The sequence below is a fragment of the Lepidothrix coronata genome, unplaced genomic scaffold (genome assembly GCF_001604755.1).
Source record: "Lepidothrix coronata isolate B3197 unplaced genomic scaffold, Lepidothrix_coronata-1.0 Scaffold10, whole genome shotgun sequence".
NCBI classification, from domain to species: Eukaryota; Metazoa; Chordata; class Aves; order Passeriformes; family Pipridae; genus Lepidothrix; species Lepidothrix coronata.
The window spans coordinates 2,064,636-2,092,157 of record NW_016690190.1 but is presented as its reverse complement, the minus strand read 5'-3'; the positions used below and the strand labels follow the sequence as shown (position 1 = coordinate 2,092,157).

The 27,522-nt window shown below is 39.7% G+C and overlaps 2 protein-coding genes across 8 annotated transcripts in view; both read left to right on the top strand.

The window, feature by feature from the left end:
- The window catches only part of MYBPC1 (myosin binding protein C, slow type), a 91,135-nt gene that overhangs the window by 53,449 nt on the left and 10,164 nt on the right, over positions 1–27,522 (top strand). For 2 of the 4 annotated variants that reach the window (XM_017804709.1, XM_017804711.1), the window contains 10 exons: positions 154–342; positions 1,709–1,843; positions 6,469–6,636; positions 7,124–7,212; positions 8,582–8,777; positions 9,405–9,544; positions 11,310–11,469; positions 12,953–13,089; positions 13,974–14,160; positions 17,250–17,714. In XM_017804709.1, coding sequence (XP_017660198.1) covers positions 154–342; positions 1,709–1,843; positions 6,469–6,636; positions 7,124–7,212; positions 8,582–8,777; positions 9,405–9,544; positions 11,310–11,469; positions 12,953–13,089; positions 13,974–14,160; positions 17,250–17,416 — 1,568 coding nt within the window. In that variant the 3' untranslated portion in view covers positions 17,417–17,714. Of the gene's footprint in view, positions 1–153; positions 343–1,708; positions 1,844–6,468; positions 6,637–7,123; positions 7,213–8,581; positions 8,778–9,404; positions 9,545–11,309; positions 11,470–12,952; positions 13,090–13,973; positions 14,161–17,249; positions 17,715–18,718; positions 18,762–20,718; positions 21,471–27,522 lie in introns of those variants that run through there. The other 2 variants (XR_001873103.1, XM_017804710.1) reach the window with 2 other exon arrangements.
- Positions 26,072–27,522, top strand: part of CHPT1 (choline phosphotransferase 1) — a 21,267-nt gene continuing 19,816 nt past the window's right edge. For 3 of the 4 annotated variants that reach the window (XR_001873104.1, XM_017804713.1, XM_017804712.1), the window contains exon 1: positions 26,072–26,387. Coding sequence is in view for 3 of the 4 variants with exons in the window: in XM_017804713.1 (XP_017660202.1) it covers positions 26,145–26,387 (243 nt within the window). In the remaining variant the exon portion in view is untranslated. Of the gene's footprint in view, positions 26,388–26,640; positions 26,668–27,522 lie in introns of those variants that run through there. The other variant, XM_017804714.1, reaches the window with a different exon arrangement.

Sequence of the window (27,522 nt, the reverse complement as noted above, 5' to 3'; positions counted from 1 at the left end):
AAATCTAGCAATTATCCCTAAATCACTCTGAGGCTAGAAGGGGATATGGAGGTGTATCCAGAAAAAAATGCCATTGGGAAGTCAAAAACCAGACTCTTCACAATTGACCTTTATGCCATCACTTACTATAATAAAATTTTGTTTGGTCAATAGGATATTTCATTGAGAGGAAAAAGAAACAAAGCTCCAGGTGGATGAGGCTGAATTTTGAACTGTGTAAAGAAACAACTTTTGAGCCAAAGAAGATGATTGAAGGTGTTGCTTACGAGGTCCGTGTATTTGCTGTTAATGCAATAGGCATGTCCAAACCAAGTATGCCTTCAAAGTCCTTTGTTCCTTTAGGTAAGTAATCAAGAGCACAGAGACAGGCATGTATTTAGAACACAATTATTAATACATTATTATAGTCCTCTGATTATACAACTGTAGTTCTTGTGGCACTTGTGTTGCTCAGGACCTGTCTTTATGAGGTGCTTCATAAAGTACATGTCTATCCCTGGAACTACAGTCTTTTATAAACAAGAGACAAACATGCATAGACAGAAGAACGGTGCACTAAAATAAACCAGTGTTACTATAGGTGAGCCTGATATGGTCAGTACTGCAGTCAATGTGTTTTAAGGACCAGAACTAATAGTTCCACATTTTTGTGTATCTTAGACACATCCTGAATCAACAGAGTCAAACTATTGCCAGTCAAAACGGCAACTTCGAGAATAGGTAAAGATGATGAATCACAGGCAATCACTGGCTTTTGGCCAAAAATGGTCAGGAAAAATGAGAAGTCTAAAGATCACTGTTTGCAGGCTGCACCGAGTGAAAATGAGGCTTTCTTTCACATTTCACTATTTAGGCTTTGCTACACAGTAGCTTGCCATTTTAAAACGTACAGGTAGTCACAAATAATTCATACATTTCCATTTCTAAAAAATTACAGGTCATAAAGGTAGAAACCCATGGGAAAAAATGTGCCCAATTTTGCAACTAATCACAGGATAAGATACATTTGAATAGTCCCTAATTTCACTCTATGCCTCATGGATTCCCCATTAGGTTAAGCAGGGACTTTTTTCCCAGAAAGGAATCACGTATTTTTAATATCCTTTTGCAGACAATCCTGATTTATACTATTCTAAATGTCATCTTACTGCTTTTTATTAATGTAACAGCTAGGAGGCCTTGTCATTCACCTAGTGACAGACTAATTCTGTTGCCTCTTCATATAAAGAAGCAGGTTTTCAAACTATTGTGACAACCACAAGTCCCTGTAAAAGAGCAGTGTCTTTTTCTGTAGGCCAGGAAAGGTTCCCACCTTGCTCAGCAGCACGCCCAGAACAAAGAGGAGAGGGAAGAAGGTGGCTGTTACTGCTACAGCATGCTCATTTCTTGACAGAAAATACCTGCTATGGTAGAATACACTGCTCTGAACTTCTCTGCTCTACCTTCCACAGCTCTTTATCCTTCTCTCTCCTCAGCAGGAGGAATTTATCTCTGTCTTAGGCTGTGAGCAGATATGGGATGAGGTAGCTGCTTCTCCTCATGTGGTCCTAGTCAAAAGAAAGCTGTGCCAGGGATGATTTGAAATCATCCTGGTAGGCAGGATTTAGCCTGTCACCTGGATGCTAAATTAAAGGAATACAGACCATAAATGTAAACCTTTAATTGTAACACAGTTTTCTGCCTTCTCGCTGCTGCTTGCTTGCTTCAGCTGTTACCAGCCCACCGACTCTCCTGGCAGTGGACGGAGTGACTGACACCTCGGTGACAATGAAGTGGAGGCCGCCCGACCAGATCGGAGCGGCGGGGTTGGACGGCTATGTTGTAGAGTACTGCTTTGAAGGAAGTAAGTGGGAACGCCTGGGGTATGTTACTCATGGTGAAAGTAGGTGAGACTTTCTCCATTTTTTCTCTATGGGTATCAGGTGCTCTCACTGTAAGGCAGAGACTAATCAGTCAGAAAACCTCAAGCAGCAGGGTTTTGTTCAGGCTTCCTTTGGTTTGTATTCCAGATCCCACTCATTGATTGTAGTTCAACACATCTTATATTTGATCTGAAATCCAAATCAAAAGCCATATAATTTGTTGCAGTGTACCAAGTACTGTGTTAATAGCTATCCTCTTTTGGAAGCTGTGACAGTCAAGGCAGCAAAGAGTGGATGGATGCAAGAATGTATAAAAAATAATGAGTGTGGTCCAAAATATGTTCAATTGGGTTTTAGGGACAGGAAGCCCTCAGTGTGGTAATCCCTATGTTGACATATCACTAATTGGCTACTTCAAGCACAAGTCCCCAACACTAAGTTTCCTGTAGGAGATGCAGACATGTAGACATGCAAAGTTTATGTCTAGATATTGAATTTCTCCAATGTTTCAGTGCAGTCTTATATGGGATCTTCAACTATGTCTGCCTAAGACAAAAGTTGATACAGAACTGAAGGAGACAGATAAAGATACCAGAGATTGCATAAACATTTGAGAGTAGGGAAATACATTTTACAATTAATACGTTGTAAATATTGTCTTTGGTGATCAAGCAGCAGAAACTTAGTATTTTCTAGCAGATTTTTTTCTGAACTGGCATCAAATGAAGTTTATTCTCAAAAAGTAAAATCCACCAGCACGTGGGTAAGTATAAAATAGCCTGGAGTGGTATGTGCAATACTCAGCCTCTGTGGGCCAACACCATCAACTGCAGCAACATTGTGGATTAATGGGACACAGATATCTTCAGCTCCACTAGCTGCTGCTTTCAACTGTGCTGTAAATCAAGTTATGATTTACATAACTTTTTTCATGAAGCCATTTGTTTCAATGAAACCTTTTAATGAATGCAGTCCACAGCCTGGAGACAAGAGGTAGAGGACATTGTCATTCACGCTGTCACGTTTCAGATTCAGAAACCCAGGAAAACAGTAGTTCATAAAAGTGGTCAGATCCCACCCGATGAGTACGCTCAGCTCTCTCCCAGGCGAGTGGGAGAGGGTGTGAAGAAGAACCACTGGCTTTTCTCAGGAGCACTCAGCATCTTGTAGTATTTAGCTGAATATCTTTAAGGAGCAGAAACAGACTGCAAGAAGCTCAGAGACCTCAAGAAGAGCACCTGAAGGCAAACACAGCTGGAATGGTAGGAAGGGTTTTCCTTGTGTATTGGGAGGGAGCTGCGGGAACATCTCAGAACGAGTAAGCATGCAGTCTTCCATTAAGATGCAGTATTCCTATATTGTTTCCATTCACAGGCCAGATGTAGGGGAATATAAAGGGAAGTGTCAGTGTGAGGACTTCAGTGTATACTTTATATTCTGCTTTGTTTAGCACTGGTAGACTGGCAGGGAAAAGTTATAAGTGCTTGTAACATGCTACTGTCACAAACCCCTTGACATTACAGTATGATATCCAAATAAGGTGACAAGAGAGAATGAAAAATATAAATACATTAATTCTAACTATGTCTGTCAGAGGAATCTTCCTAATCTATCTTTAAAGGACTGTTAGACAGAAGATCATTTTATACCTGTTGAATGGAACAAATTCTTTTACTTTTTTTTCAGATAGGCTTAAAACATACGAAGATACAACAAAATGGCAGTCATCTGCCATTTTATTGTAACCCATCTCAGTTAAAATACAATGGGTACAATGTATTTTACATAGTTTTCTGAGTGTTTTATGTATATCTATATATGCCTCCTATATATGCATATACATCTATATATACACAATTGACATTATGTATATATGTTATAAAAATATTTAGGAAGAAGCAAGATAAGTAGAAAATACCAATTTTAAGTCATGTTATTGGATTATAAATTTTTCTCTCTCCATAAAGTCCTTTTTTCCTTTCTTGCAATATCTCAGTGCCTCCTTTTCTCAGTCTTTTTACTGCCTGTTCTGCCTCAAACTAATTTCTTCTGTAATGTTTAATAACTCTTTTTAATTTCAAGGTACTTTTTATGACTGTCTATATTCATTCTAATATTCTGTTCTCTTAGTTATCTGTTTGTAAACTCATTTGTCTTTACATTCTCCATTCTTTCATTGTTGTCACTGAAATACTTTTAAAGAGGGTTTTTTCGAGTCTTCCTTAGCATAGCAATCATTAGGAAAAATCACAAGCTGAAAAGAGAAAGACAAAAATTATATCATGATAATTCAAAAGAATAATGTATCGTGAGCATTGGTTTGGCTTTGCAAAAATTGGTATTTCCCTTTAGTCTCAAGCTCCTAACTTGATCACTGCAGCGGACTTTTGGACTTCCTTACTAGTTTTGACAGCTCTCTGTGTTTATTACTGAACTAGAGTCTCATCATGAGTATCTGGGTCCAGCATTGCATAGGTGTGACTAACACGAATATAGAACTCCCCAGGTCCAGTTTTCAACGTCCAACTTGAACCTTTTGCTATGGTGATGCAGAGTAGACCAAATCTTGTTGATATTGGAGAAGTCAGTTACTAGTAAAGTATGCTGATGACTGGTTCTTGTGGGACATTTCAAGGGTTGCCTGAGGAGCTCGGCCCTAGTGTTCCCTAGGACACTACGTTTATCTGCTTTTAACGGGCTGTTGTACCTGCACATGATCTGTTTTCATAGCTACTAAATAAGCACTTCAGAGAGTGTCTGTTGGCTGAGATCTTTACCAGTGTACTCATCCAGGACCATGCACAGATACTAGAATAATATTTTTATTATCCTGAAAATAGCCAACTCCAAGATTACAGGAAATCCAGGGCAGTGATAGCTTCGTCCAGGAAATAAAGCCTTAGGGTCTACATCATATCTGTCATCATCCATGGGTTTGGTCTTCTTTAATATTCTGTGTTGCCTTCAGCTAAATGTGTTCTCTTCATCTGTTTCCTCAAGTTTTTTTCCAAGACCTCTTTTTTTTTTCTGTCTCTCTTACTCAGAATTTATCTCTGAATTTCTTATCTCTTCTACGATCTGTTTTCTTCTCCTACACTTTCTCCTATCATCACTTTGTTTCATTTCTCTCTTCCAAATGTTCCTTTTGTCTCTTCATTTTCATATTTCTAGGGCTGTGCTCAGGCCCAAAGAAAAATATACAAACTTATCTCCTCCTCTTCCTTTATCCTTTAGCTTTCCTGTGGGCATCACATATAACTATGCTGTGGTCTAGATGCCTTCTTCCCATCTCTTTTCTCCCTGCAGTCTCCCTAAATATGGGTCCTCTAAATCTTTAAAGCCCAGCATCTATCTTTGCATACTTACTAACAGGAATTGCTAACCACTGACAAAATGCTCCATCTATGTGAAAGTGGGTGTCTCTGATTAATTTTAAAGATGGATTCTCACAAGGTATATCGACAGATCTGTCTGAGGAATTGCTGGAGCCACCTTTTAACCTGGAAGGTACAGTATTCAACAAAGGATATAAATCTTCTTTAAGAAAAGAAAAACTCTCTTCATAAAAGCAAAGATAAATTCCTGAGAGTGATTTTTAGGGGCAACAGTCTGCAGAATTTTCTGTAGTACATGTATAAGGGGAGGGGGAGGTTCTTGGGAAACAGTCATCGATTGCAATCCTTTTCTGCTAGAAGCTGAAAGAAGCAGCTTGAAGGAGAACTTTATTCCTAAAAGTAAGACACGCAGTTATGAAAAAATATCATAGCATTATACTTTGAATCTGCAGGGCTCTCTAGTTTATAATAGCTCTCTTGTCTTCTGTGCCCATTTTATAATGCTATCTTCATATGACATGGAAAGTATTGATCCTGACTTGCTAGTTCATAAACCTGGCTCCAATGTCCAGGTGCCAGCAGTGTTACAGCAGCCTATGTTGGGACGACAGAGTGGATAAGAAAGTGTTATTTGTAATTGAAGCTCTTCTGAAAGACTGTACTGTTAGGATCACTCTATGACTTACATGCAACTGCCTAGGGGTAGGATTAAAAACCCAAGAATGATGTAATTATGTGAATAATTCTGACACAGCCTTCCCTTTTTAAATGCACAAGGAGAGATGGCATTTCATTGCAATATGTAAATATTCTGTGTTTCTCTTATTCCTCAGTTCTACTTTCAAGGCTACTCAGTACCAGCTGAGATTAATTGCAAACCCCATTTCTCTCCAAGGAAGCTGCTAAAGAAATTATGAGTGCTTTTGGAAATATACTCTTTGTCCCCCTTGTTTTCTACCAGCTGAATTAAAAAAACTAACCGGTTTTCTTTCTGCCACAATTAAATTATAGACATATTCTAATAACATTTGTACCATTATATATAAATATATAATCATCAGGAACCCCTTAAGGTTTAAAACATTCTTCCTATGTATGAAAGTGAACCTATACTGTGTTTACAGCATAATTAGAAAAAAACAAAATAGAATTATTCATTAGAATCTAATGTATCTATTACTCTTTTGTAATTTTCCTCATCCATGCAGTGGGTGTATTTATAATTCCCTGTTCTTTCGATTTGTCCTCCTCCCTCCATTTCCCTGAACCAGCTGATGAATGGATCGTGGCTAACCCGGAGCTGACAGACAAAACGAAGTTTACCATCAATGGCCTGCCCACTGGCTCAAAAATCCTTGTGAGAGTAAAAGCTGTGAATGCTGCTGGTGAAAGTGAGCCCAGGTACCACCCACAGCCTATTTTAGTCAAGGAAGTGATAGGTAAGATCCTCCTGCCTACACTTAACCCGCAAATACGCTCTGTTTCCATACTGAGACCTGATTTTTTAAGGCTAATGCTTATTTGTTGTTGGAAAGTGATGATACAGCCTTACAAAGCCATTGTGTTATGGCTAGAAATCATGAAACCACCTTTAAAAACATGTCATAATTATTTTTATTTGTTTCATTTCTGAGCCTTTATCTCAGTTTTTTTAGGGCTTTTTTTTCCTGCAGAATTTAAAATTGACGGTGCCTTTTTAAAGTTGCACTAAGTTTCTCACCTATTCCTACCACCATAGCATTTGGTGTTCTAAAACCTGATGGAGTACTAAATGTAACACTGTGGGACCAAGAAATTTAAGATACCTCACACATTAGTCACTTCTGGGAATTGTAGACCACATAGTCTCCATTTTATATTGATGCCCACCAGTGCTGCCTCAGTTAGAAGACAAATGTAATGCACAAGCTTTTTTTTTTTTTCCAGAACCTCCTAAGATTCGTCTACCAAGACACTTAAAACAAACTTATACTCGAAGAGTTGGAGAAACTGTGAATCTTGTTATTCCTTTCCAGGTAAGAGCTAAAAAGATTCTCATTTGTTTGGTTTTTGGGGCTTTTTTTGTGGTTTGTTTGTTTGATTTTATACTGATGCTTTTTAACTTCTCTGTAACTTAAGCAGTGTGGAAGCACACTGAAGCACAGAGGTGTTTGAAAGCTTTTGCTTTGACATCTCAAAGAAATTATGTTCAGCCAAGTAATGAACTGGGTAGCTAGATCAGACAGACTGATTGGTCATCTGTCATCCAAAGGACACTTATTAATCCTTGCAGTAGATGTTACATGTGAGATAATTGCTAGCACAATGCAAAGTGCTTACACTGTTAGATATAGTTATTGTGGGTGGAACAGTAGCATTCAATAATTTTCTTGAGAGAGGAAAAGTGAGGGGAGGAGTGGGCAGACTGCAACTTTTAAATCCTTGTGATCACAAATATGACTATTTCTAAATGTATAGCATGTTTTCCTACAGTGTCATGTTAACCTTCATTCCCACACCTTTTACAACAGTGACTGTCTCTTTACTTGCAGAGTCCTTCTTCTGGATACAAGAATTAAGGAAGAATTCATTTCTATTTCATGTTTGCACACTTAAAGATACTGGGTGGGCATAACTCAGCTTTTATAAGGCTGCTAAAAGCCTTATAAAAGCTTGATCAGCAATACACTGCAAGCTATACTTCTCTTGAGAAATTAAAGGAACATTAAAATCTATGGTTAATTAAAGAGATTAAAGTCTATGGTTATTCTCTAAGATAAGGTGTTCAAAGCAGTGTGAGAATTACCCTTTTCAGATAGCATCTACAAACTGCCTCTGGAAGGCAAATCCCATGGTAAAGCAGGTGGAATTCACTCTAAATTAAGTACCTAAATTGGGCACTTAGATATACAAAAAATGGCACACAAAAGACATCATCCAGCCTACCTAACAGCTATTCCAACTTCTTTTGCAATGAAAGAAGAGAGTTTAGGTTCCCTAGAGTCTTAGTCTACTATTTCCTCTTTCACTGGCAGTAGAGAGAATGTAAGCACTTCCAGAGGGTGAAATACTTTATTCTGTATTTTCTGTGAGTTATTTTTTCTCCTTTTTATTTTAGAAAACTGGAAGTTATTTGTCAGATATAGCCAGAAAGATAATTGCTCAATATAGCCAGAATGTGCAAATATTTTCAATATCCTGGGGCAAAAAAAGGAAAGAAAGTTGTATTTCAGGTGCATTGCTATGATTGCATCTCTAAATGCTGTATATTTTAAAAAAGAATTTTTTGTTTCTTTCAGGACAGTTTTTATTTCCTGTTTGGGAAAAATGGGAAATGAACCTGTTTTCTTTTCTTCCCTTTTCTCTCCAAAATTCATATAAAAATTGTTTCCTGGCTTCTTGCAGGGAAGACCACGGGCAAAAGTATCATGGCAGAAAAACGGTTCTCCAATCGACAAGAATGAAATCAACATCCGCAACACTGAAAACGACACCATCATCTTCATCCGAAAGGCAGAGAGGGGGCACTCTGGAGAATATGATATGACAGTGGAAGTAGAGAACTTGGTGGACAAAGCTACGATAGATATTCAGATTGTTGGTATGTTTTGAGAAACGGAAATAAATCCAGCCTATAGGAAATTCCAGGCCTATAGGAAAAACAAGGATCCCAAAGAACATAGTGGTAACTCTCCACATCCAATTACTTGGCTATAGAATTGTGGACTCTAAGTAATAATCTCCATAAATAATAGCAGATGCTTGTTGGAACATGTCAGTCTCTTTTTTCACTGTCATGCCCTTCAGGTTCTTTCCTATCCAGGATGCAAGTTTTTTCCTGTTGAGTGGTACCCATAGCCAGAAATAGCAGTGAATTCATAGCAAGTTTGTCACAACTGTAGTGTAAAATAAATCCTAAATGTTGAAAGTACATGAAGGTAGGAAAGACAGGCAAGAAAACACACTTACTTTTCATTTTTACCAATCTATTTCTTTACATGGTAGTCAAAACTGGTAGCACAACTTTAAATATTAAGTTTATTTCAATTCTCACATCTTAACTTTGGAAAGTTTTACCTTGCAACCTTCGTTTTGACATTGGTTTTGAGTTTTTTTGCATGCGTGTGTTGTAGGAAAGAGAGAAATTAAACTAAGTGGAAGATGTGTGTAGGAAAAAGACAGAGAAAGCAAAGAGTAGAAAATGTCAGCTGCTATATTTTTGTTACAGATCGCCCAGGCCCACCAGAGATTGTAACTATTGAGGATGTTTGGGGAGAGAATGTAAATTTATCATGGAAGCCACCAAAGGATGATGGAAATGCTGCCATTACTGGGTACACTATTCAAAAAGCAGATAAGAAGAGTATGGTAAGTAAAAATGAGATGTTTAAAAGTTTGATGTACTCATGAATTCTCCCTTTTAAAAACAAAAAGCATTACATGCTTAAAATTATGTAGGTGGACAAAGCATTGATTTATCAGCATTCAAAGAATCTGTAAGGCATCTCTAAAACCTCTAAAAATCTCTTGTTCACTATAACTAAAGCCTACAAATAAAAATGTTTTCAAATTATGCCAAAAAAGAGGACAAGTGGATTTGAGAGAAGTAATTCTGCATTTTTCCCTTGTCTCAGTAGAGACAATAAAACCTCAAAAAAATTAATTCTAAAGTCAGTAAGTTGCTACTAGAACAAACTGTTGTACTGGTGCTGCTGTTTTCAAACCTGTAATGTCACACTGTGTGAGTCATTGCCACTCCTTACTACCCCTGACAAAATGGTACCTATTAATGCCTATACTGCTTTGAGATTCACAGATGAAAAGTGTAATATAGAAATGTTCATTATTTTCATTAAACTAACAGGAATTTTTAACATCCTTAAAAGACAGTAGTTGGATTCTTAGATTTAACATTTACTGCAAATTTAAACACTAGAAATCTAGGACAACATTTTGGGAGTTACCTTATCCAAGAGAATCTTCTAGTGTCTTCTCCCCCAACTCCTTGCATTAATATGTTTATCTGCTTCATGGTCTGATCAGTTCATTCTTCCTGTGTCACTGTTTCCGTTTCCATCCTTTTTTTTTTTCCTCTTGAGACTGTAGGAAGATATGGTCGCTGGTACAGTAATCAAAACAATGTCCCCTCTCCCTAAATTACTGTGTTAAGGAGAAAGTAACAACAGAAGCATCTAGGGTCCACTGGACATGGATCATTCAGGTCACAGTTTCCTCACATTATCTGTGATGGTGCATTTTGCAATTCTGGCACAGCTGGCCTTCTACAGAAAACTGTTTTTGCAAAGGAACTTTGGCTCTTTAAGTTGACCAAATAGCAGTGCAAACTGTGGTACAGGGAACTCAGCACAAGTTCATCTTGAGAAAAGCAAGAAAACTATGTAGGGCAGAGTAAAGAAAAGCAAAAACATTGCTGTGGTCATATTGCACTTTATATTAATTGCATTTTTAGCATTGACCTCTTTCATCTCAGATTGTTACTTAAGCATTGTGTACTAGGAAAGAATTCACATGTCCTGTTACTGCTGCAAGACCAAAGCACTAAAACCCACTTCCCCATATGAGCCTTTAGATATGCCTTTTTATGATACGACTTTAGATGAGCCTTTTTATGCCAGACCACTGGCATAAAACTACATTTCTCATGAACGCTCAACCTGTGACAGAGAGGGTAGATGAGTGTAGTGGTCTCCTGTGAGTACATGTTACTGCAGAATAGCACATGCTACTGCCTTCGCCCCCAAGCTGAAGTTTTCTTATCTGCAACTGTACTTTCTCTGTCAGCAGACTGAATTAGGAATGAGGGTGCCTGCCTTGCTCACACAACAGCACCTTTGTAATACTGGATTGCCTGAAACAAACCCCTCCAGCTACCAGGGTGTGACAATTCAGGAGGATTCACTTTCCATTCGGCCTTCACTGCTCATCACTGAGCTCTGCAGAGTTCTCATCATCACTCATTTCATTAATTATTGTCAGTGTCACTACTTTAGCGTTCACTAACATTCCCTTCAAAGAAAAATCTACTCCCACAAGCTTGATGATTCTTCCAGTTGATGTCTGCGAGGTGCAGGGTGCTGTGGGGAAGCTCACCCTCTGTGTTTGTGCCTTTCAGGAATGGTTCACAGTGATCGAGCACTACCATCGCACCAGTGCCACCATCAATGAGCTCATCATAGGAAACGAGTACTACTTCAGGGTCTTCGCTGAGAACATGTGTGGCCTCAGCGAGGATGCAACGATGACCAAAGAGAGTGCTTTGATTGCAAAGGATGGTTAGCTAATTATCCATTCCTTGTCAAAAGGGAAGGGGGGTGCTCAGAGGCTGGAGGGTGATCAGAGGTAAAGGCCATATCTCTAGAGCATTCAGAGGCACTCCTAGCCCCAAGACCAGGTGCCACCAACAGCTAGGGCACTTCCTATTAAGGCACTTCCTTCTTCATTTGTACACATAGTTCACAGGCATTGTTTTAATCAGGAGTGGGACTTTTTTCCCATGTTCTGTCCTATGGTCTTGGATCTCAGACTCACATCACCACTGGCAGATGTAAGCTGACAAGAGCTGGAAGAGGATTAAAGCAGCTGTTCTGTTAGAAGCAGTGGGTCACTGCCTCCCAGTGGAGACTTGGCATCAGCTGTGCAAGTGTTCCCTCCATTTCAGGCAGGATCCAACAGGAAAGCATAACTCCTGCTTCACATCTCTTGAGGGTGGGGCTGGACAAACTCTGATCCTGCAGTCAAAAATTCTGACATTTCAGAAGCTGGCAGTTTGAAATGGTACTGTAAACTTTAAAAAAACCCCAACCAGACAAAAAACCCTGCCCATTTACAGAAGGGGAATTCTACAAACAAGTGGCTCACAGGAAGAAAATCAAACCAGATCACCTCAGCTTGTCTGAAAGGAAGGAATACATGACTGCCATGATGCAGAGGACAGACAACCTGTACAACCCACACTGCCAGGCTGAAGAACTGAAGGTCCTCTCTTTTAGAAATAGGGTCATGAACAATGGGTATAGAAATTGATTTTCATCACACCTTACTTGCCCTTCTCATGAGAGCAAGTATCAGGCCTGAGCTGCACTGAAGTCAGTATGAGAGCTTGGATCAGGTTTCAGTGAAACAGTGATGTTTGATGATACCCGTGCACAGGAATAGATGTCTGCCTGTCCAGCTGTTTTAAATGCTGGCTGAGTTTGTGGCTGAAGAAGATTTATTGATGGTAATCTCCACTGCAGAGCAGGGATAAAGTGGCAGTGAGAAAACACATTTTACTACCATGTTTTCCTTGTACAGAAACTACATCCCCTCAGGTATCTGTATTATTAGTATAGTGTTTGAAGCAGAAAGAAAAATGGATTTTCAGATACAGAGACAGTTTGTAAGCAGAACAAACTGTGAAAAAGTAGTTGGCAACAGAGTGAACAAGGCTTGTCAAAGGTAGGCATCCTGCAGTACACTGGTCATGATCTGTCCTGTTCTGTAACACACAGGGAAATCAAGCAAAGACATGGAATAAACATGTGTTATTTTGTATACCACCTACACAGGAAACAAAGAGAAGCTCTCGGGCATCAACACTGTAGCATGGGTAGGGGCTGTAGTCACTTTGCAGGTGCACTCCAGCCTCCCCTACGAGTGCAATTACTAGAGTCACAGTGCAGATCAGAACCGACTCCTCGTAGCTGTTTAAGATGCTTGGGTATTTGTCTACATGCCAACACTCTTTTTCAAAAATGTTTTATTTTCATTTCATAGGTAAAGTCTACAAATATCCAGTTTACGATGATTTTGACTTCAGTGAACGGCCGTTGTTTACTCAGCCTCTAGTCAACACCTTTGCCATAGCTGGTTACAATGCTACTTTGAACTGCAGTGTTCGGGGCAACCCCAAGGTACAGCACAGCTCCTAACAGCACTTAAAACTTGAGAGAGTTTAACCTGACAATGCAAATTATAAAACCACTTTTGCCATTTGTCTCTCTCACAAGCCAGGCTGAAGGCAAAAATGAAAAAAAAGGACCTACTTACTCATGCTATAGGCACTATAATAGTTAATCCACAAATAGTGAAAGGGCAGAACCTCAGGAAAAGGCTGGGCTATACTGGGACCCACACTGACAACAGTTGTAAAATTAATATATCAGTAAAGGTTATTACAAAAATAAAGCCATAATTATTCTATAAAAAGCTAATTATTCTTTAAGTAAGCACATTGCAGGAATACTCTGGGGATCATTTTGTTTCTCAGACCCACTGCACATTGTGTCTTGTGGTTTCTGTGTCTGTGTCTTTTTGTGATCTATTCTCTATTGTGAGAAGCTGAACTGGCCTAGTAAAATGAGAACTCCAGAGTGTTTAAGAACATGTTTGCTGTTCACTCTTTACCTTCACAATTTCTGACTGTGTAAATTACTGCAGAAAAACATGCTTTTCTTGTTAACTCAGAGTAATTGGGTGTCAAAAGCTAGTGCTCAGATATTTGCTATCATTGCACAGTCCTTGTTGTATTGATAGCAGGCTTAAATTTATGACTTTAATTATGTGATAGGAGCTGCATTGAAAAAAAATCATGCTTATAAACAGATGTATGATGCAGCCCATGTTTATCTTTGAGAAAAGAATTAGTTTCCTTTCTATCACTACTTCATCTGTTTTCCATCATTTCTAGATTGTTTTAACTGAACATCACAAAGAAGTGATAAAATAGTTCACAATTTGTGCATGTGGGCTTTCTTTTGTTTTGTTTTTGGTTTTTTTTTTTTTTTTTTTACCACAGCCCAAAATAACCTGGATGAAAAACAAAGTCCTTATAATGAATGACCCAAGGTACCGAATGTTCAGCAACCAAGGTGTGTGTACCTTGGAAATCCGCAAACCCAGTCCCTATGATGGAGGTACTTACAGCTGCCGAGCAGTCAATGAACTTGGAGAGGCAGAAGTGGACTGCAAACTGGAAGTAAAAGGTAAGGCCTTTAAAATATTGCAAAGGCCCTGTTTGTCTGAATTGGAGCCGAAAGTACATAAGGCAAATCCAAAAGGCAGTTCAAACAGCTTTTTTTACCTTCCTGTATTCAAATAATAACTTTATTAAGGAAAAAATATATTGTTTGCTTTGTTTTATTTTTGAGGACCAACATACTATGCTTATGCTCTATTTCATTTTCCTCAATGATGATTCACATCTTCAGTGATTTCAAGGACTTTTTCACTAGTGACAGCACGGTAGACTGTAACTCAGAGCTGTGCCATTTACCTGAGACACTCCAGTAAAACTCATTGAGCTCTCTGGGAAAACATTAAGCAAAACATCTCAGATAAGGGGCATTTCTCTGAAGCAAATGACAAGGGGAGAAGGAGAGAAAGAAGAAAGATTAGTTCAGGGAAGAATTGGTCCGCTGTAAAACTATTTATTAAGCAAACCAGACATTTGCATCCAAGGAACTTTGTTCGCAAATCATAGTAAAAAGTAGTATTGTTCCCAAGGACACAAACTAGTTGATATAATTGCTGCATTTGCTTTAAGAACACAGTATACAAACCCATGGATTTTGCAAAATCCTTCTATAACTGAAGAACTATTTTTGTTTTCATTAACAGATAAATTTTATGAATTTCAGGTAGTTTAGAATATCATGAATGGCAAATGGATCTAGATTGGACTACTAATGAAGAATCTCATGACCTTTTTTTCCAGAAAATTACTTCCTAGGAAAAGATAGCGTCATATTTAGCTGGACTAATTCCCACCAAAGGCTTTAGTTTCAACTGTCAAATAAGCAAAGTATTTCTGAAAAAAATTAATCTGAGGTTATAAGTAAGGAAACCTACCTAAAGCCAGCTAATAGGAGGTGTCTAACTAAGGAATTTAGAGGGAATTTAGATGATATCAATATGGTCCTATCTATATTTCTTCCATCATGCTAGTCTATAATGACAACCACATTTAATATTTGTATGGATTGTATTGTGTTTACTTCAATTTCCTTTTTCTGTATTTTCTGATATATCTTATCCCACAGCTCAAATTTGCCAACAAGAAGACATTTCAGTAAATGTTTGGCCTATGAAGTTGAACACTTAATGTAATGAAAATATGCATAATATGTTTCTTAGTTTTTATCTTTTAAGATACTGCGTTTAAAAGACAATGTCCTTGTACCGCAAATGATTGTTTTCCTTAAGCACAAGCAAACTCTCTATTTCACAGCAGAACAGAAGACCTCATCACCTGAGAAGGTTGCTTAGTCTATCTTTTTTATACTGAAAAGCCAAGTTAGGTTGTTATTTCATTGAACATTTTAAGTTCCCAAGCCCTAAGATTCTTATGCACATTTACATTCAGTTGTAGCTTTTTAGTCTTCAGCACTTTGCTTGTAGTACAGTCAAATGCTATATTTTAAATACAAGAAGATGTTTACTTATTTCCTCTGTTTTACCAAGAGGTTTTTTGCATATAATGTTCAGAAAATAATGTGTTGTTAATCTCTTACTAGCCATATAATGGGCTGCTTCCTTAACCTAAACCCCACCTTCCCTAGCTCATGGTTCAACCGATGGATTCAAGGGGAACAGGATTAACTGAATATAGCAGCTGAGGCTTAGCAAACCAGGGAAGGCTCAGGGTTTGCTCTATGCAAATATAGCAAATTACTATTAAACAGCCAGAATATAAAAACATAATTACATCTTATTTCTCTCTTCTACTGACTTACATGTTGAATTATCATTCTTTTAAGTTTCCCAGCCTGTTTGTTCATTTAGGAGGGCTCTTCGGATGACTGCTCATCACACTGATGCAGAGCAGAGACCTGCGGATTTCTCACTCACTGGAAATGAATTGCAGTGTGTGTGTGTGTGTGTGTGTGTGTTTGTGTTTGTGTTTTCATTTGTATAGCTTTAAATTGGTTCAGCTTTATTCCAGCAAGTAACAATCAAGGTCTGGATTTGTAAGATGATGAGATAGTTGACTGTTGCCTGAATAAGACTAACAGGCTCAAGGCTGTGCTACCTATCTGGTGAATGCACAAGGTAAATGCTATTACTACAAATAGTAGGTATTACTTACTTACTAGTAAGTCATGCTAAAGAGCTCTATGCCATGCAACAGCATATATTGTAGCAAGCTATTTTTCCTTATGTTGGCTAGAATTACTTTTAGCCATCTATCTCTGTCATATGGGAGATCTGAAATTTATCATGGATATATAAGCTCAGTCCCAGGAATGTTCACAGAACAGCCTAGCATTTCTGATTTTGCATAATATTTGAATAATTGACTAGCTAGGAACAGTCTGGCTATGAATCCTATCAGGATGCTACATATTTCTACATTTATAGCCATTTGCTTACATTATTTTAGGCGTAAAAGCAATGACTCCTAGTCATTGCTAAATTTAATTCTCATTTCCTGAAACTTATAAGCACAACAATTAAAATAGTAAAAACTAATTCTATCTTCAAAAGAGGTTTTGCATGTACTGATGTTATTTCAGATGGACAGTATTTCGTTCTTCAGTTTTAAGTTTTGCTGGGTGAACTTAAAGATGGCAGTTATATGAGCTGCCCTGTACAATTGCACATACAGTGGCCTTTTTTGTAAATATAAGTGTGCTGTAAAAAGTAATGTAATAGATCTTAGAGAAGAGAATAACTCTACCTCATCTACCTTGAAAGATAATGCATAAACAGAGTCTCATTGCATGTTTCATACTCATCTTACTACAGAAAACAACATATATATCTTTGAGTTTGTTGAGGTAGATCCCTAAATTTGGCTCTAAATCTCACATTAGTAGCACTAAGGAATGATTCCTTATCAGTCTCACTGAGGTCAATGAAAAGAATTAGATAAGGTGCGGTACCTCTTTTATCATGAAAAAAATGGCTTTGGAGGACTTTTATCTTAAAAGTGAAATCCAGGTTGGTGATCACTCTGGCAGGTTGGTGATAGCAAAGTTGCTGTATAAGAAATATTTTTTTAAAAGGTGTTAAGATCAACTGGGAAGAATTTCAAATGCGAATAAATACCACTATAAATATTCTAATTCTGCAGTGATCTATCATGGAGTAATTAACCCAGGAGAACCAATCTGCTTGGCGGGGAATAATCAGGTTTATAATGCGCGTACTCCTCTGGACATTCCATTTCATTCCCTTCCTCTCTTTCCACATGCAAACGCATTTTCTGCATGCAAAGTGTGTATTTATTTCCTTTTTTGAATAAACTAGCTAGCGTCTCATGGCATACATTGTTTATGTCACATGAGCAAAGAAGGCTAAATTAATCAAGAATATGGGTATTTAACACCAGAATTACTAAGGTTTTAGACATATTTCATAGAACTACCTGTACCTATAAAGAATTTATTTAATGACTGTGAATACCTCTGACCACTACACTTAGACCTTTCCAGGAGAATGAAGTTTGCATTTTAAAAAGCCATCTCTCAGTTAGTTTGTAGAATTATTGAAAGAATAGAAGTATCATAAAGTCCTTCGCATTCTTTATTACAGATTAGTTTTTGGTGACAAATTACTGCTCAGAATGATAATCCATACCTGAGCTTAACCTACTGAATTTAAGGATGAAATCTTGATTCAATTACTTACAAGCAGAAAATTTTACTTCATTTATTTAATTTCTTCTAGAACTTATTTTACATTCAAGTTCAGTGGGGTTCAGAGATTTTCCTCTTTCTATGAAAATGTGTTTTCTTGCAACCTTGCCCAAATGTCAGAATATTGACAGTGCAGTTTTAAAATTATAATGATGCCCAGAAACCAGTCTGTAGTATATTATCATCCAAACTTGCAATTCCAAACCTAAAACACGTTAGGAGATCAGACTAGATAATGTTCCTGTAGCTTTGAAGTTTTAGGGTATTTTTCTTAAAAGGCTACAATAGTCACAAAGTTGAGTGCCTTTACATACACACAAATACATAAATGTATATATATGGTTGTTTTATAGATTCAAAATGTTTAATTAAAAGTAAGGGCTCCTACAGAGTAAATAGCATGCTTTAAGTAATGTAAATGTGGATATATGACAAAGTACATATTCTAGTGCACAGGTATGTAATTAGTCTGTACTTGATTATTTTGCCTTACAGAGTTTCAACATATATATATATATATATCCTTCAGTGTTTTGTGTGTGCTTTTTTTCCCTGGTGGAAAATATTATATATATATATGTGTTAGCTTTTTTGAAGCTACATTTGGAAACTTTTATCATAAATATAGTTTGCATAATTTGGTTCCAATCTATACTTTAGACTAACTATAGGTTTTATAGTTACTTGTACATATTAATATAACTTTTACATATTAATGATAATTTTGAAGTGGAACTGGATCCCTACCTTTTACTCTTCATGTGCTTCTATTCCTACATATTTTACATGACTAAGGATTAAATTATCATCTTGACTTAATTGTAATAATAATTTCACTCAACATTTTCTCTCTACTTTTGTGTTTGCAATTAAATTGTTCCTTCTCTTTCTCTCTCTCCCTTAGTAATCCCACAGTAAGGATTTTTGAATGTATATTGTCATCTAAGGTAAGCTTTCATATGGTTCTTGCATATGAAGCTTATGTCTGTTTACAGGTCATACAATGTCTGCCTAGTATGGCATGATTTTCATTATGTCACTTAATGAAAATGTTGTTTACAGTTAGTAGCATGATAATTTTAATGCACATAAATACAGATTTTTATAATAATTGCTTGTTACGGTAATTCTTCTTAGTAGTACATCCCACTATCTTCTAATGGTACGTTTCAATGGAATTTAACAGTGCATGAGTTAGCATGATTAATTGGCATGAATAAATACAAGTAATAAAAGAGCATTTTGCATTTACAGTAAGTTATTTTTTTATAGGAATATACCTCTACATAAACAAAGTATTTATTCCACAGTTAACTTCATTTAAAAATGAATGACTTGTATCACAACATGCACTCCATGAGCTGAAAGAATGCCAAAAAGCATGCTTTTTTTTTTGGTCTGTATTTTGCATCTACCTAAGGTTGGGAGCGAACAGTTCTACCACAATGACGGTGTTAAATGAGACAGTGCAGTCTCATAATCACTAGTAACTAATAGCACTTTAATTGGATAATCCTTGTGTTAATGAAGGGTATAAATTCTTAAAAATCCGTATGCGGGATAAATGCTGTGTGTAAGTATCAGCTCAATTGCATTTAGCTGAAGCACTCAGAGACAGTGTTATCTTCATCCTGGCAATGTACTTTTGCTTTAAAGCTTTTGGTGTGTTCCAGAAAAAGCTCAGAAGGTAAGTGCAGCTATCAGCGTGTGGTTTTCAACTTACAGAACACAATATTCGTGCAGAGTTGTAAGGGGAATTGTAATGGTATATAGCTTTTTTTAAAGCAAATAAAGATAAAGCAAATAAAGATAAAGCAAATAAAAATAAAGCAAATAAAGACACCCTTTGTCTGGAGAAGGGGCAGATTCTAAAGTTTTTAGCAAAATATATATCTTTCCCCGTTTCTTCCAAATATCATTTGGAAATCATGAAATTAATATCAATTAAATTAACAGGAATACTCATGTGTTTAGTTTCTGTGACTTTATTTCAGTGACATGGGGCATCCACAACCTCTCTGGGCAATTTGTGTCAGTGCCTCACCACCTTCACAGTCAAAAATTTCTTCTTTGTATCTAATCTAAACCCACCCTTTTTCAGTTTGAAGCCATCACCCCTTGCCTTATCACTACATGCCCTTGTGAAAAGTCCCTCTCCATCTCTCTTGTAAGTTCCTTTTAGGCACTGGAAAGCGCTCTAAGGTCTCCCTGGAGCCTTATCTTTTCCAGGCTGAACAACCCCAACAAAAAGCGAAATTCAAAGGTGAATCTAAAAGCAAACCCAAAATGATTCTTCAGACTTTCCCAGCAGATGAAAGTTTCAACTTTCATCATCTCTCTCTGGAGGCTAAAGGCACCTATATCTAAAATCCTGGCTTTTTTCCATACGATTCTTTCACATACATCATCCCAATTGTTATTTTCAAGCAGCATGGTAAATATTTTGCTAAGTACATATAAACCATTGTAAGACCCAAAACTAGAATAAGTTGAGTATCTCTGCATGTTTTCCACAACTCATCACAGTCAGGTGTTTTCTATATTGTTCCCCCTGTACTGACTTCCATCTCTGACCCTACTCCACCCAGCCTGATGGAAAGCCAAGAGTCATTTGAAGTGAAGCTTATCATAGACTACTGCATGGGATGAGATAAATGACTGAATATATGATATCCTAGAAATGAAATTCACCCTGTGCAAGAGGACAGGAAACGGCTGTATAGCACCCACTAAATAATGCTTAAGTCTCATGCTGGACTTTTGAACAGGGTTGAATTTTACCACATCTCAAAGTATGCAATACAGACTGACTAAAACTTGTCACTTATGCCAGAAAATAAAGGTACTAAAGCTGTTGCTCCAGGGACCTTCAACCTGAAGATTATCTTTTTTTCTTGTTTGTAGGTGGGCTTTCGTTCTTCAGACTATTGATGGATGGAGTGCCTCCGCATATCATTGATTCGTATATGCGTGAAGTGCAGGCAGACAAAACTGAAGCCAAGTGAGAGTCCGTCCACAGTGTTTCTCCCACTGCACTGGAAGTTGGTAGCAGAGTAACAGCATTTGAGTTCTTGCAATCACAGAAAAAAATGTGCGGTTGGAGATTTTATTATATTTTTGCCTCCTCCCTTTTTTTTTTTTTTGTTTTCCTTAATTGTTCTTTTGTTTTCCCTATCTGCTCTTACTGAAAAGAAAGAATACGCATGGATTGCTTTGGGGTTGAAATGAAATGAACTGAAGACGACACACATTTTGTAATGTTCAGCTTTATTTTCTGTTTGATATTTTGTTCTGTTTTTTAATGAGGAAAGAGGAGAAACCATGTAATAAACATGAGGAGGCAGTCGGAGTCTGTACCCGCTGGCACAAAGCATATCTTTCTCAGACTGGAAGTACATGGATTAGTCAGTAGCTGTGCAATAAGACCCTTGGAATACATACCTCTTTGATAATGTATCTGATTCACCTGAGAATTGTTTAACACAATATGGTTTTACTGTAATGTAACTAATACGTATGTACTTAATGATCATTTAAGCTGAACATATCTTCCTATAGAAGTTTTGATTTCCTAAATCCAACCCATCAGTCTCTCAACTTAACTGAAATTGTTTTATTTAATGTACAATAAATATGAAGTGTTTAAGATCTACTAAGTTCTTGTTTACTATTTTTATGGGTTTTCTTCCTGTTTCCTCTTACATATACACATTTAAATATTTTAAATGTTATAAATACCAACCACAATGCCTTTCATCATTGTGAATCCACCCCCTTTCCTCAGCAATTTGTGGAGCTCTTTTAGGTATCGTATCTGAAAAGGGACTCAGACCAGAGCCCGAGTGAGTTCACTGTACAAGGCAAAAGTGCCTGAGACGGGGCAAAACAGCTGCATTACTTCTTCAACTCTGGCATCATTAACTTCCAAGTATTTTAGGAGTGGGGGTGATTGTCCCCAAGTCTCCAGCAAACTCTGAAGTACGAGACACAAGGTCACACATATTTTGGCCAGGTTGTCAATTCCCTATTGCCCTGTCATTTATTTACCAGTTCTCACTCTGGCTATGCAGACAGGGCAGGTTATGTGCTTACTGGTTAATGATTGATCTCCAATTACAGTTTAGAAAGATAAAGGTCTACTTAGACCAGTAGTACATTACAAGATGTTTATTTGATGTTAGTGCATTTTCGAGCATTCAGCAGTCAGTAATTATGCAATAATAAAGAATATGTTACTATGAACCGCCACGGCTGAACTGGTGTTTTTGCAGTTTAATTAGCTCTTCTTACACTCTGGGGATCTGGATGCGTTTTCTCGTGTTGTTCTGTGAATTTTACTTACTCACTTCTCTCCGTCCTTTCTATCTTTGTGATTCCTTCAGTAGTGCTATCTGTACAAGGAAGCATTCTGCATTTCCAGCAATCCTGGAGAACCTCCCCCCACACACACACCTGCATTTCACCCTGCTCCTGCCAAAATCAATACCCTCCTACACATTCATTCACGCCTACACATGAAAGAAAGCAACACATCTAGTAAGACAAGATATAAATAAAGGATTAATAATTTCTGTTTATTCTGTATATCACCAGTGAATTGGGACTCCATCTATTTTGAAGCACAGAAGGCTGCGGGAGTGGGTCAGTTTGAATAAATGCCATGGAGGTTTAAGCATTTAAGCACATTAAGGTAGTACCAGCCTGTTATAGTCAGCCCCAAAAGCTACAGTTATTGTGAGTTTGTGCTTGTCAGTACACCAAAAATGATGCACACAACCACCTCCACTTTGTACACAATGATGCTTACAGCTCTAAGTTTGTGTCTATCTGCCTCCTCGGTCTTCATAAACACACACATAATAACGTGGAAGCCAGCATAAACCTCAGCTCCTGTAGGCCCTCTGACGATGGAATCAGCTGCTCTAATTTCTACCAGATGCCAGCAGTGTTAAACGACAAGCTGAACTAAGCTACTTTTCCCCATGTGAACGTAAGCGTTATACTCAGATGCCCTCAGTTCCTCCCCAGTTGCGTTTCTCAGCATTTGCCATTGGCCATCCCTCGGGCTGGAGATACAGCACGGCAGCAGGAAGGGCTGGGTATGGAGCCGTGGGTGGAACTGAGATGAGTGGGCATTAGTGTGCTATAAATTCATGGTCTCACCGACTACACTGAGCAGCCAAGGCTCTGGATTAAAGATTAATTGACTTTGACAGGAATGATTGAATGGGGTGGGACAGGAAAGGGACTTCCAGTCGATCTAAAACAGGCTGCAGAGCCTTATACAGAGAGAATAAGAAAAGGTAAACTTCTGATTTATGACGATTTGCTTAATGGGATTCTCCAGGGATGATGTTTGATAGATGAAATAATGACCAAACACACAGAGTTCAGAAAATGCTAATGAAATCTGCAGCTAATACCAGCTTAGGAGAATGAAGATGTGCCAAAGACAACAACAAGTACAGGCAAAATAACTTATGGTGAAATAGAAGCAGCAGAATATCATACTGTAAAAGATATGGCACAATGCTCTGAAGAATAAATTTCTCCAAAGTCACGTGGAATTTTCAGGTAATTAGTGAACCTGAAAGAGACACAGGAGTAACAGAGGACAGCAAATAAAACCTGGTCATATGAGATAAAGTAGCAAAACACAAAAGCTAAGGAAGCAGTGAAACCAGCAGTAGTTTTGTGCATCAGGTTGTGCTCCCTGATGCCTCATAATATGTGAAACCAGTTTAAGTCTTCAGCTAGATGCATTATTCATATTACCTGTTTGCTACGTACAGTCTCCATCAACTAGTATGTGCTGAGGTCATAGTTCAGCAGAATCTTTAATCGGATTTTTCTTTTCTGCACACTTTCCTGCATCTAGTAAGAATTCAGTATTTTTGAAAGCTCTGCCTTAGTGTACATAAGCTGAGGAACATTAATCCTTGGACTAAGAAGGCAGACCCAAACATGTAAACACACATAGATACACACACACACAAAGATGAATCAAAGTTAATTTTAAAAAAAGAGGGTTATTTTTAAGGAAGTCAGAGGAAAATATTTTGTCTTCCTTTGGCTTGCTCTTCTTGCCCATGGAAGGGCATTTGACATATAAATTTTATAGTTGTATAACACAGATCCATTCTTGAATTGCTGTGTGGGGAGCTTGATACAGGCACTGTAGTTACCCAGTTGCATTGCAAGATTGTGGCCACTGTCAGCACACTTTTCCCTCACCAAAAACAATCTCAGAAATACAGGAAGGGAAGGAGTAAAAAAACACATGTAATCTTGTAAAGCTTATTTAAACTGGGATATGCCATTTATAAGGAGGTCTTTATGGAGAGTCAGAAATTTTTAAAAATATTCCTCTTACAAAAAAATGTTTCAAGCTTCCTGAACTTCTTTATGAGGGGAAAAAGAAAAGTATAATATTGCTACCTTTTACTGAGCATTGTGAAAGGACTCTTACTTTATGATAATCTTTTGTTGCATTTTGAGATTCTGGAGCAAAAGGCATTCTATTTTAAGCACAGAGTACTTACTGTCACTTGATTTTCATGTCCTGCTTTCCTGACTGACAAGTGAAGCTGCTGCTTTGCTGAAGCAGAGAGCATTTGGAAGCAAAATGTGTCCTGAATACTGAGGAAGTAGTGCAAGTCTAAACACATTGGACTTTAAATCTATGTGCTCTTGTTCTATACTTAGTTTCTGAATATTTTTTAAATTAAAATAAACCCTTCTCCAAGCCCAGTGACTAATTCAGTGGGGAATCTGTTTCTTCCTCTATTCATGTGGCTTTTTATGCGACTTACTTTCCCCCCCACTTTTTTTCCTAGTTTCTCTTCTTTAACTCTTGGTATCGCAAAGAGCTTGAGTAACATCTCTGTAAATACCAGTACCATTATATTCATTGGTGACAGTAATGCACAGGGTACTGAAAGAAACAGAGTTTTACATTCTTCTCAGTGATCCCAGCGGACTGGGGATCTCTCTGGTTGTGAATTTGTCACATTTCCCTTTAGCCATTCTCTAGTTGGCTGTTACCTCTTCTTTTGCTAGCAGTTCCTCTCTTCTATGCTTTGGCCTCTAATGACCATTGCTGTACCATACTGTACCATACTGTTTTTTAGTGATCTGTAAATTAAATCAGCTGATGAATGACATAGCACTTGGAACGTGCATACTGCCTCATGGGATTTTGAAACCACCCTTTAGCCTGACTCTTGCAGTAAAGAAACCTACTCAAAAACATATTAACTTTATCAGTTGAAGTGAATCAGCTCCCTTTGAATAACAGGAAGTGGCTTTGTCTGGCCAGAAAGCTGCACCTTCTGGCTCATAATGGAGTAACTTAAAAAAGAATTCCAAACTAAGATGTCATTTGGGTTTATAATACTCATTGCAGGATGCATTTTACACTTGCTACTTCATCTTTCACACAGCTACACAGGGCTCACCTTTCCTCAGCCTCCCTCAGAAACCACACACCCTTGTAGAGATTCAGGGATACATCTAAAATTCTTCACGTGACCAATTCAAATAATTTGATGTGCCACTACTGAAAAAGTGTATTTGTTTTGAAGCACTTTCTCTATGCAGGCCAAGGAGGTAAATTAAGTCCTGTGCTAACACCGTGTCCGGGTGTCCCACAACATGTTAAGACCAGAACTCCCCAGGCAAACCACGCTCGTCTCCTCTAGGTGGTGGAGGGACCCTCGGCTGACAGAGTGGGGTCACCTCCCTGCAGGCCCTGTCCTGCTGGCTGCAGGGAGGTCACCTGCTGCCCATATTTATACTTTACTCCAGCAAAAATCCTTGCCGGCCACCTTCTGCGTGCCCCCGCTGTGGCCATCATCTGCACCATGAAACGCGTGAAAGTAAAATAAGCTGAATGAGGAAAATCACAGGGCAGAGGGGGATTCGACCCACGCTGCCCGCATCCAGGAGGGGTGAGAGGTGGGCGCATCACCCCGGGGACCAGCACGGCCCGTGACTGCCCACGGCCCGGGGGATGGACGGGCCCTGCCGGGGCGCACCCCCGCCACGACCGCGGGCTTCCCCCGCCGCCGGGGGATCCCCATCCCAGCACGGCGAGGCGGGGCCGCGCCCGCTGCGGTGGCGGAAGAGCGCGGCGCCCTCGGGGCGACGGAGCCTGAGGCGCGCCGGGGGTGAGGACGCTTGCCCTGCGCTGGCCGTGGCGGGGGCGGCCGCTGCCCTCCGGCCAGGCCGCTGCTGGGCGTCGGCCTCTTCCGCCGCTGCCCCCGGCCCGGCCCCGCCCCGAGCGGCGGCGGCTCCGTGACCCCGGTGCCGTCCGGTGCGGCGGTGCCGGCATGGCCGTGCCCTGGGCTCTGCCCGCGCCCCTCAGCCCGGCGCAGCTGAAGCGCCTGGAGCAGCACCGCTACAGCGCGGCCGGGCGCTCGCTGCTGGAGCCCTGGCTGCAGCCGTACTGGGGCTGGCTGGTGGAGCAGGTCCCGCTGGGGCTGGCGCCCAACGCCATCACCATGGGCGGCCTGCTGCTGAATTGCCTGACGGCGCTGCCGCTCATCGCCTGCTGCCCCAGCGCCGCCGAGCAGGTACCGCCAGCCGCGGCCGCCGCCTCTCCGGCACAGCCCGACCCCTTCCCCGCCGACCGCCCCAGGCGTCCCGGTGCCCGCTGGTGCGTTCTGGCCGCCCATGGAGGCCCCGGGCCGTGCCCCGCGGGGTGCGGTGCCCCGTCACTGGCGGCTGCACCGGGCGTCCCGTGGGAGCGGGGGCTGAGGCAGCGCTGCGGGTTTGTCCTGAGAAATCAGGGGAGCGGCGGTGCGAGGCTCACACTTCGGGGTAGCAGGGGTCAAGCTGGAGATGGATGTTAAGGTTTGAATGCCAAAATGCTGTGAAAGGACGAGGTTCAGTGGGCTCCGCTCTCCTGCCCGGCCCTTCGCTGACCAGAGGGCCCCGCGGGGCCGGGCCTTCGGTGGGCACCGTCCTGCAGTGCACGGTGTGGTTCGCACTGGTGCGTGGGACCCCTGACTCCTCCACCGACCGTCATGTCCCGTGTGTGCCTCAGCTTGCTGGGTAGGAAAGGTAACCCTAGGGGCTCGGGAGGAACGCTGTAACACAGGGGCCACGGAGGCAGAACCAGCTGCTGGTCAGGAGAGAGAGTGCGGGATGTGCCCAGGAACGGGGCAGGGCTGGCTGGAGCTGCCGTGGGATATGGCTCCTGCCCCTTCAGCATCGCTTGGTTCACAGCTGCGGCTCGGTGATGTCGCAGGTGTGTTAGTTGATAGTAGCTTAAATGTTTCCTGTCCTCGTGTGGGAAATATTTAATCGCTTTAACTTCTGGAGGGAAAACAGGCTTGTTAACGTGGGGCTGCTGTCACTTGAACTGCGTTGCCTGCAGTTTCTCTGACAATTTAAGGAGCTCTGTCAGCTTCGAAGCCTGTTAGAAGTTTCCCATTGCAGTCTCTTTATGGTGGTTAGGGTAGCAATTATCAGGGGAAAGTTGTTTTATGTGGGTAAAATACCTTCAAAGGTGGCAGTTTTCCTTGTGTTCTGGTGGGCTTAAATCCTAATAGCAGAGTTAACTGTTGGTTGTATTGTCTTCTAGTGGCACTTTTAGAATTAAAATATTTGTGGAACTGCTACCTTTAGCTTAGCTTTGTGATGAAAATATCAGTCAAGTGCCAGCTATGTGTCTGGATGTTCATTTTAACTTTTTCTCTTTGCTAT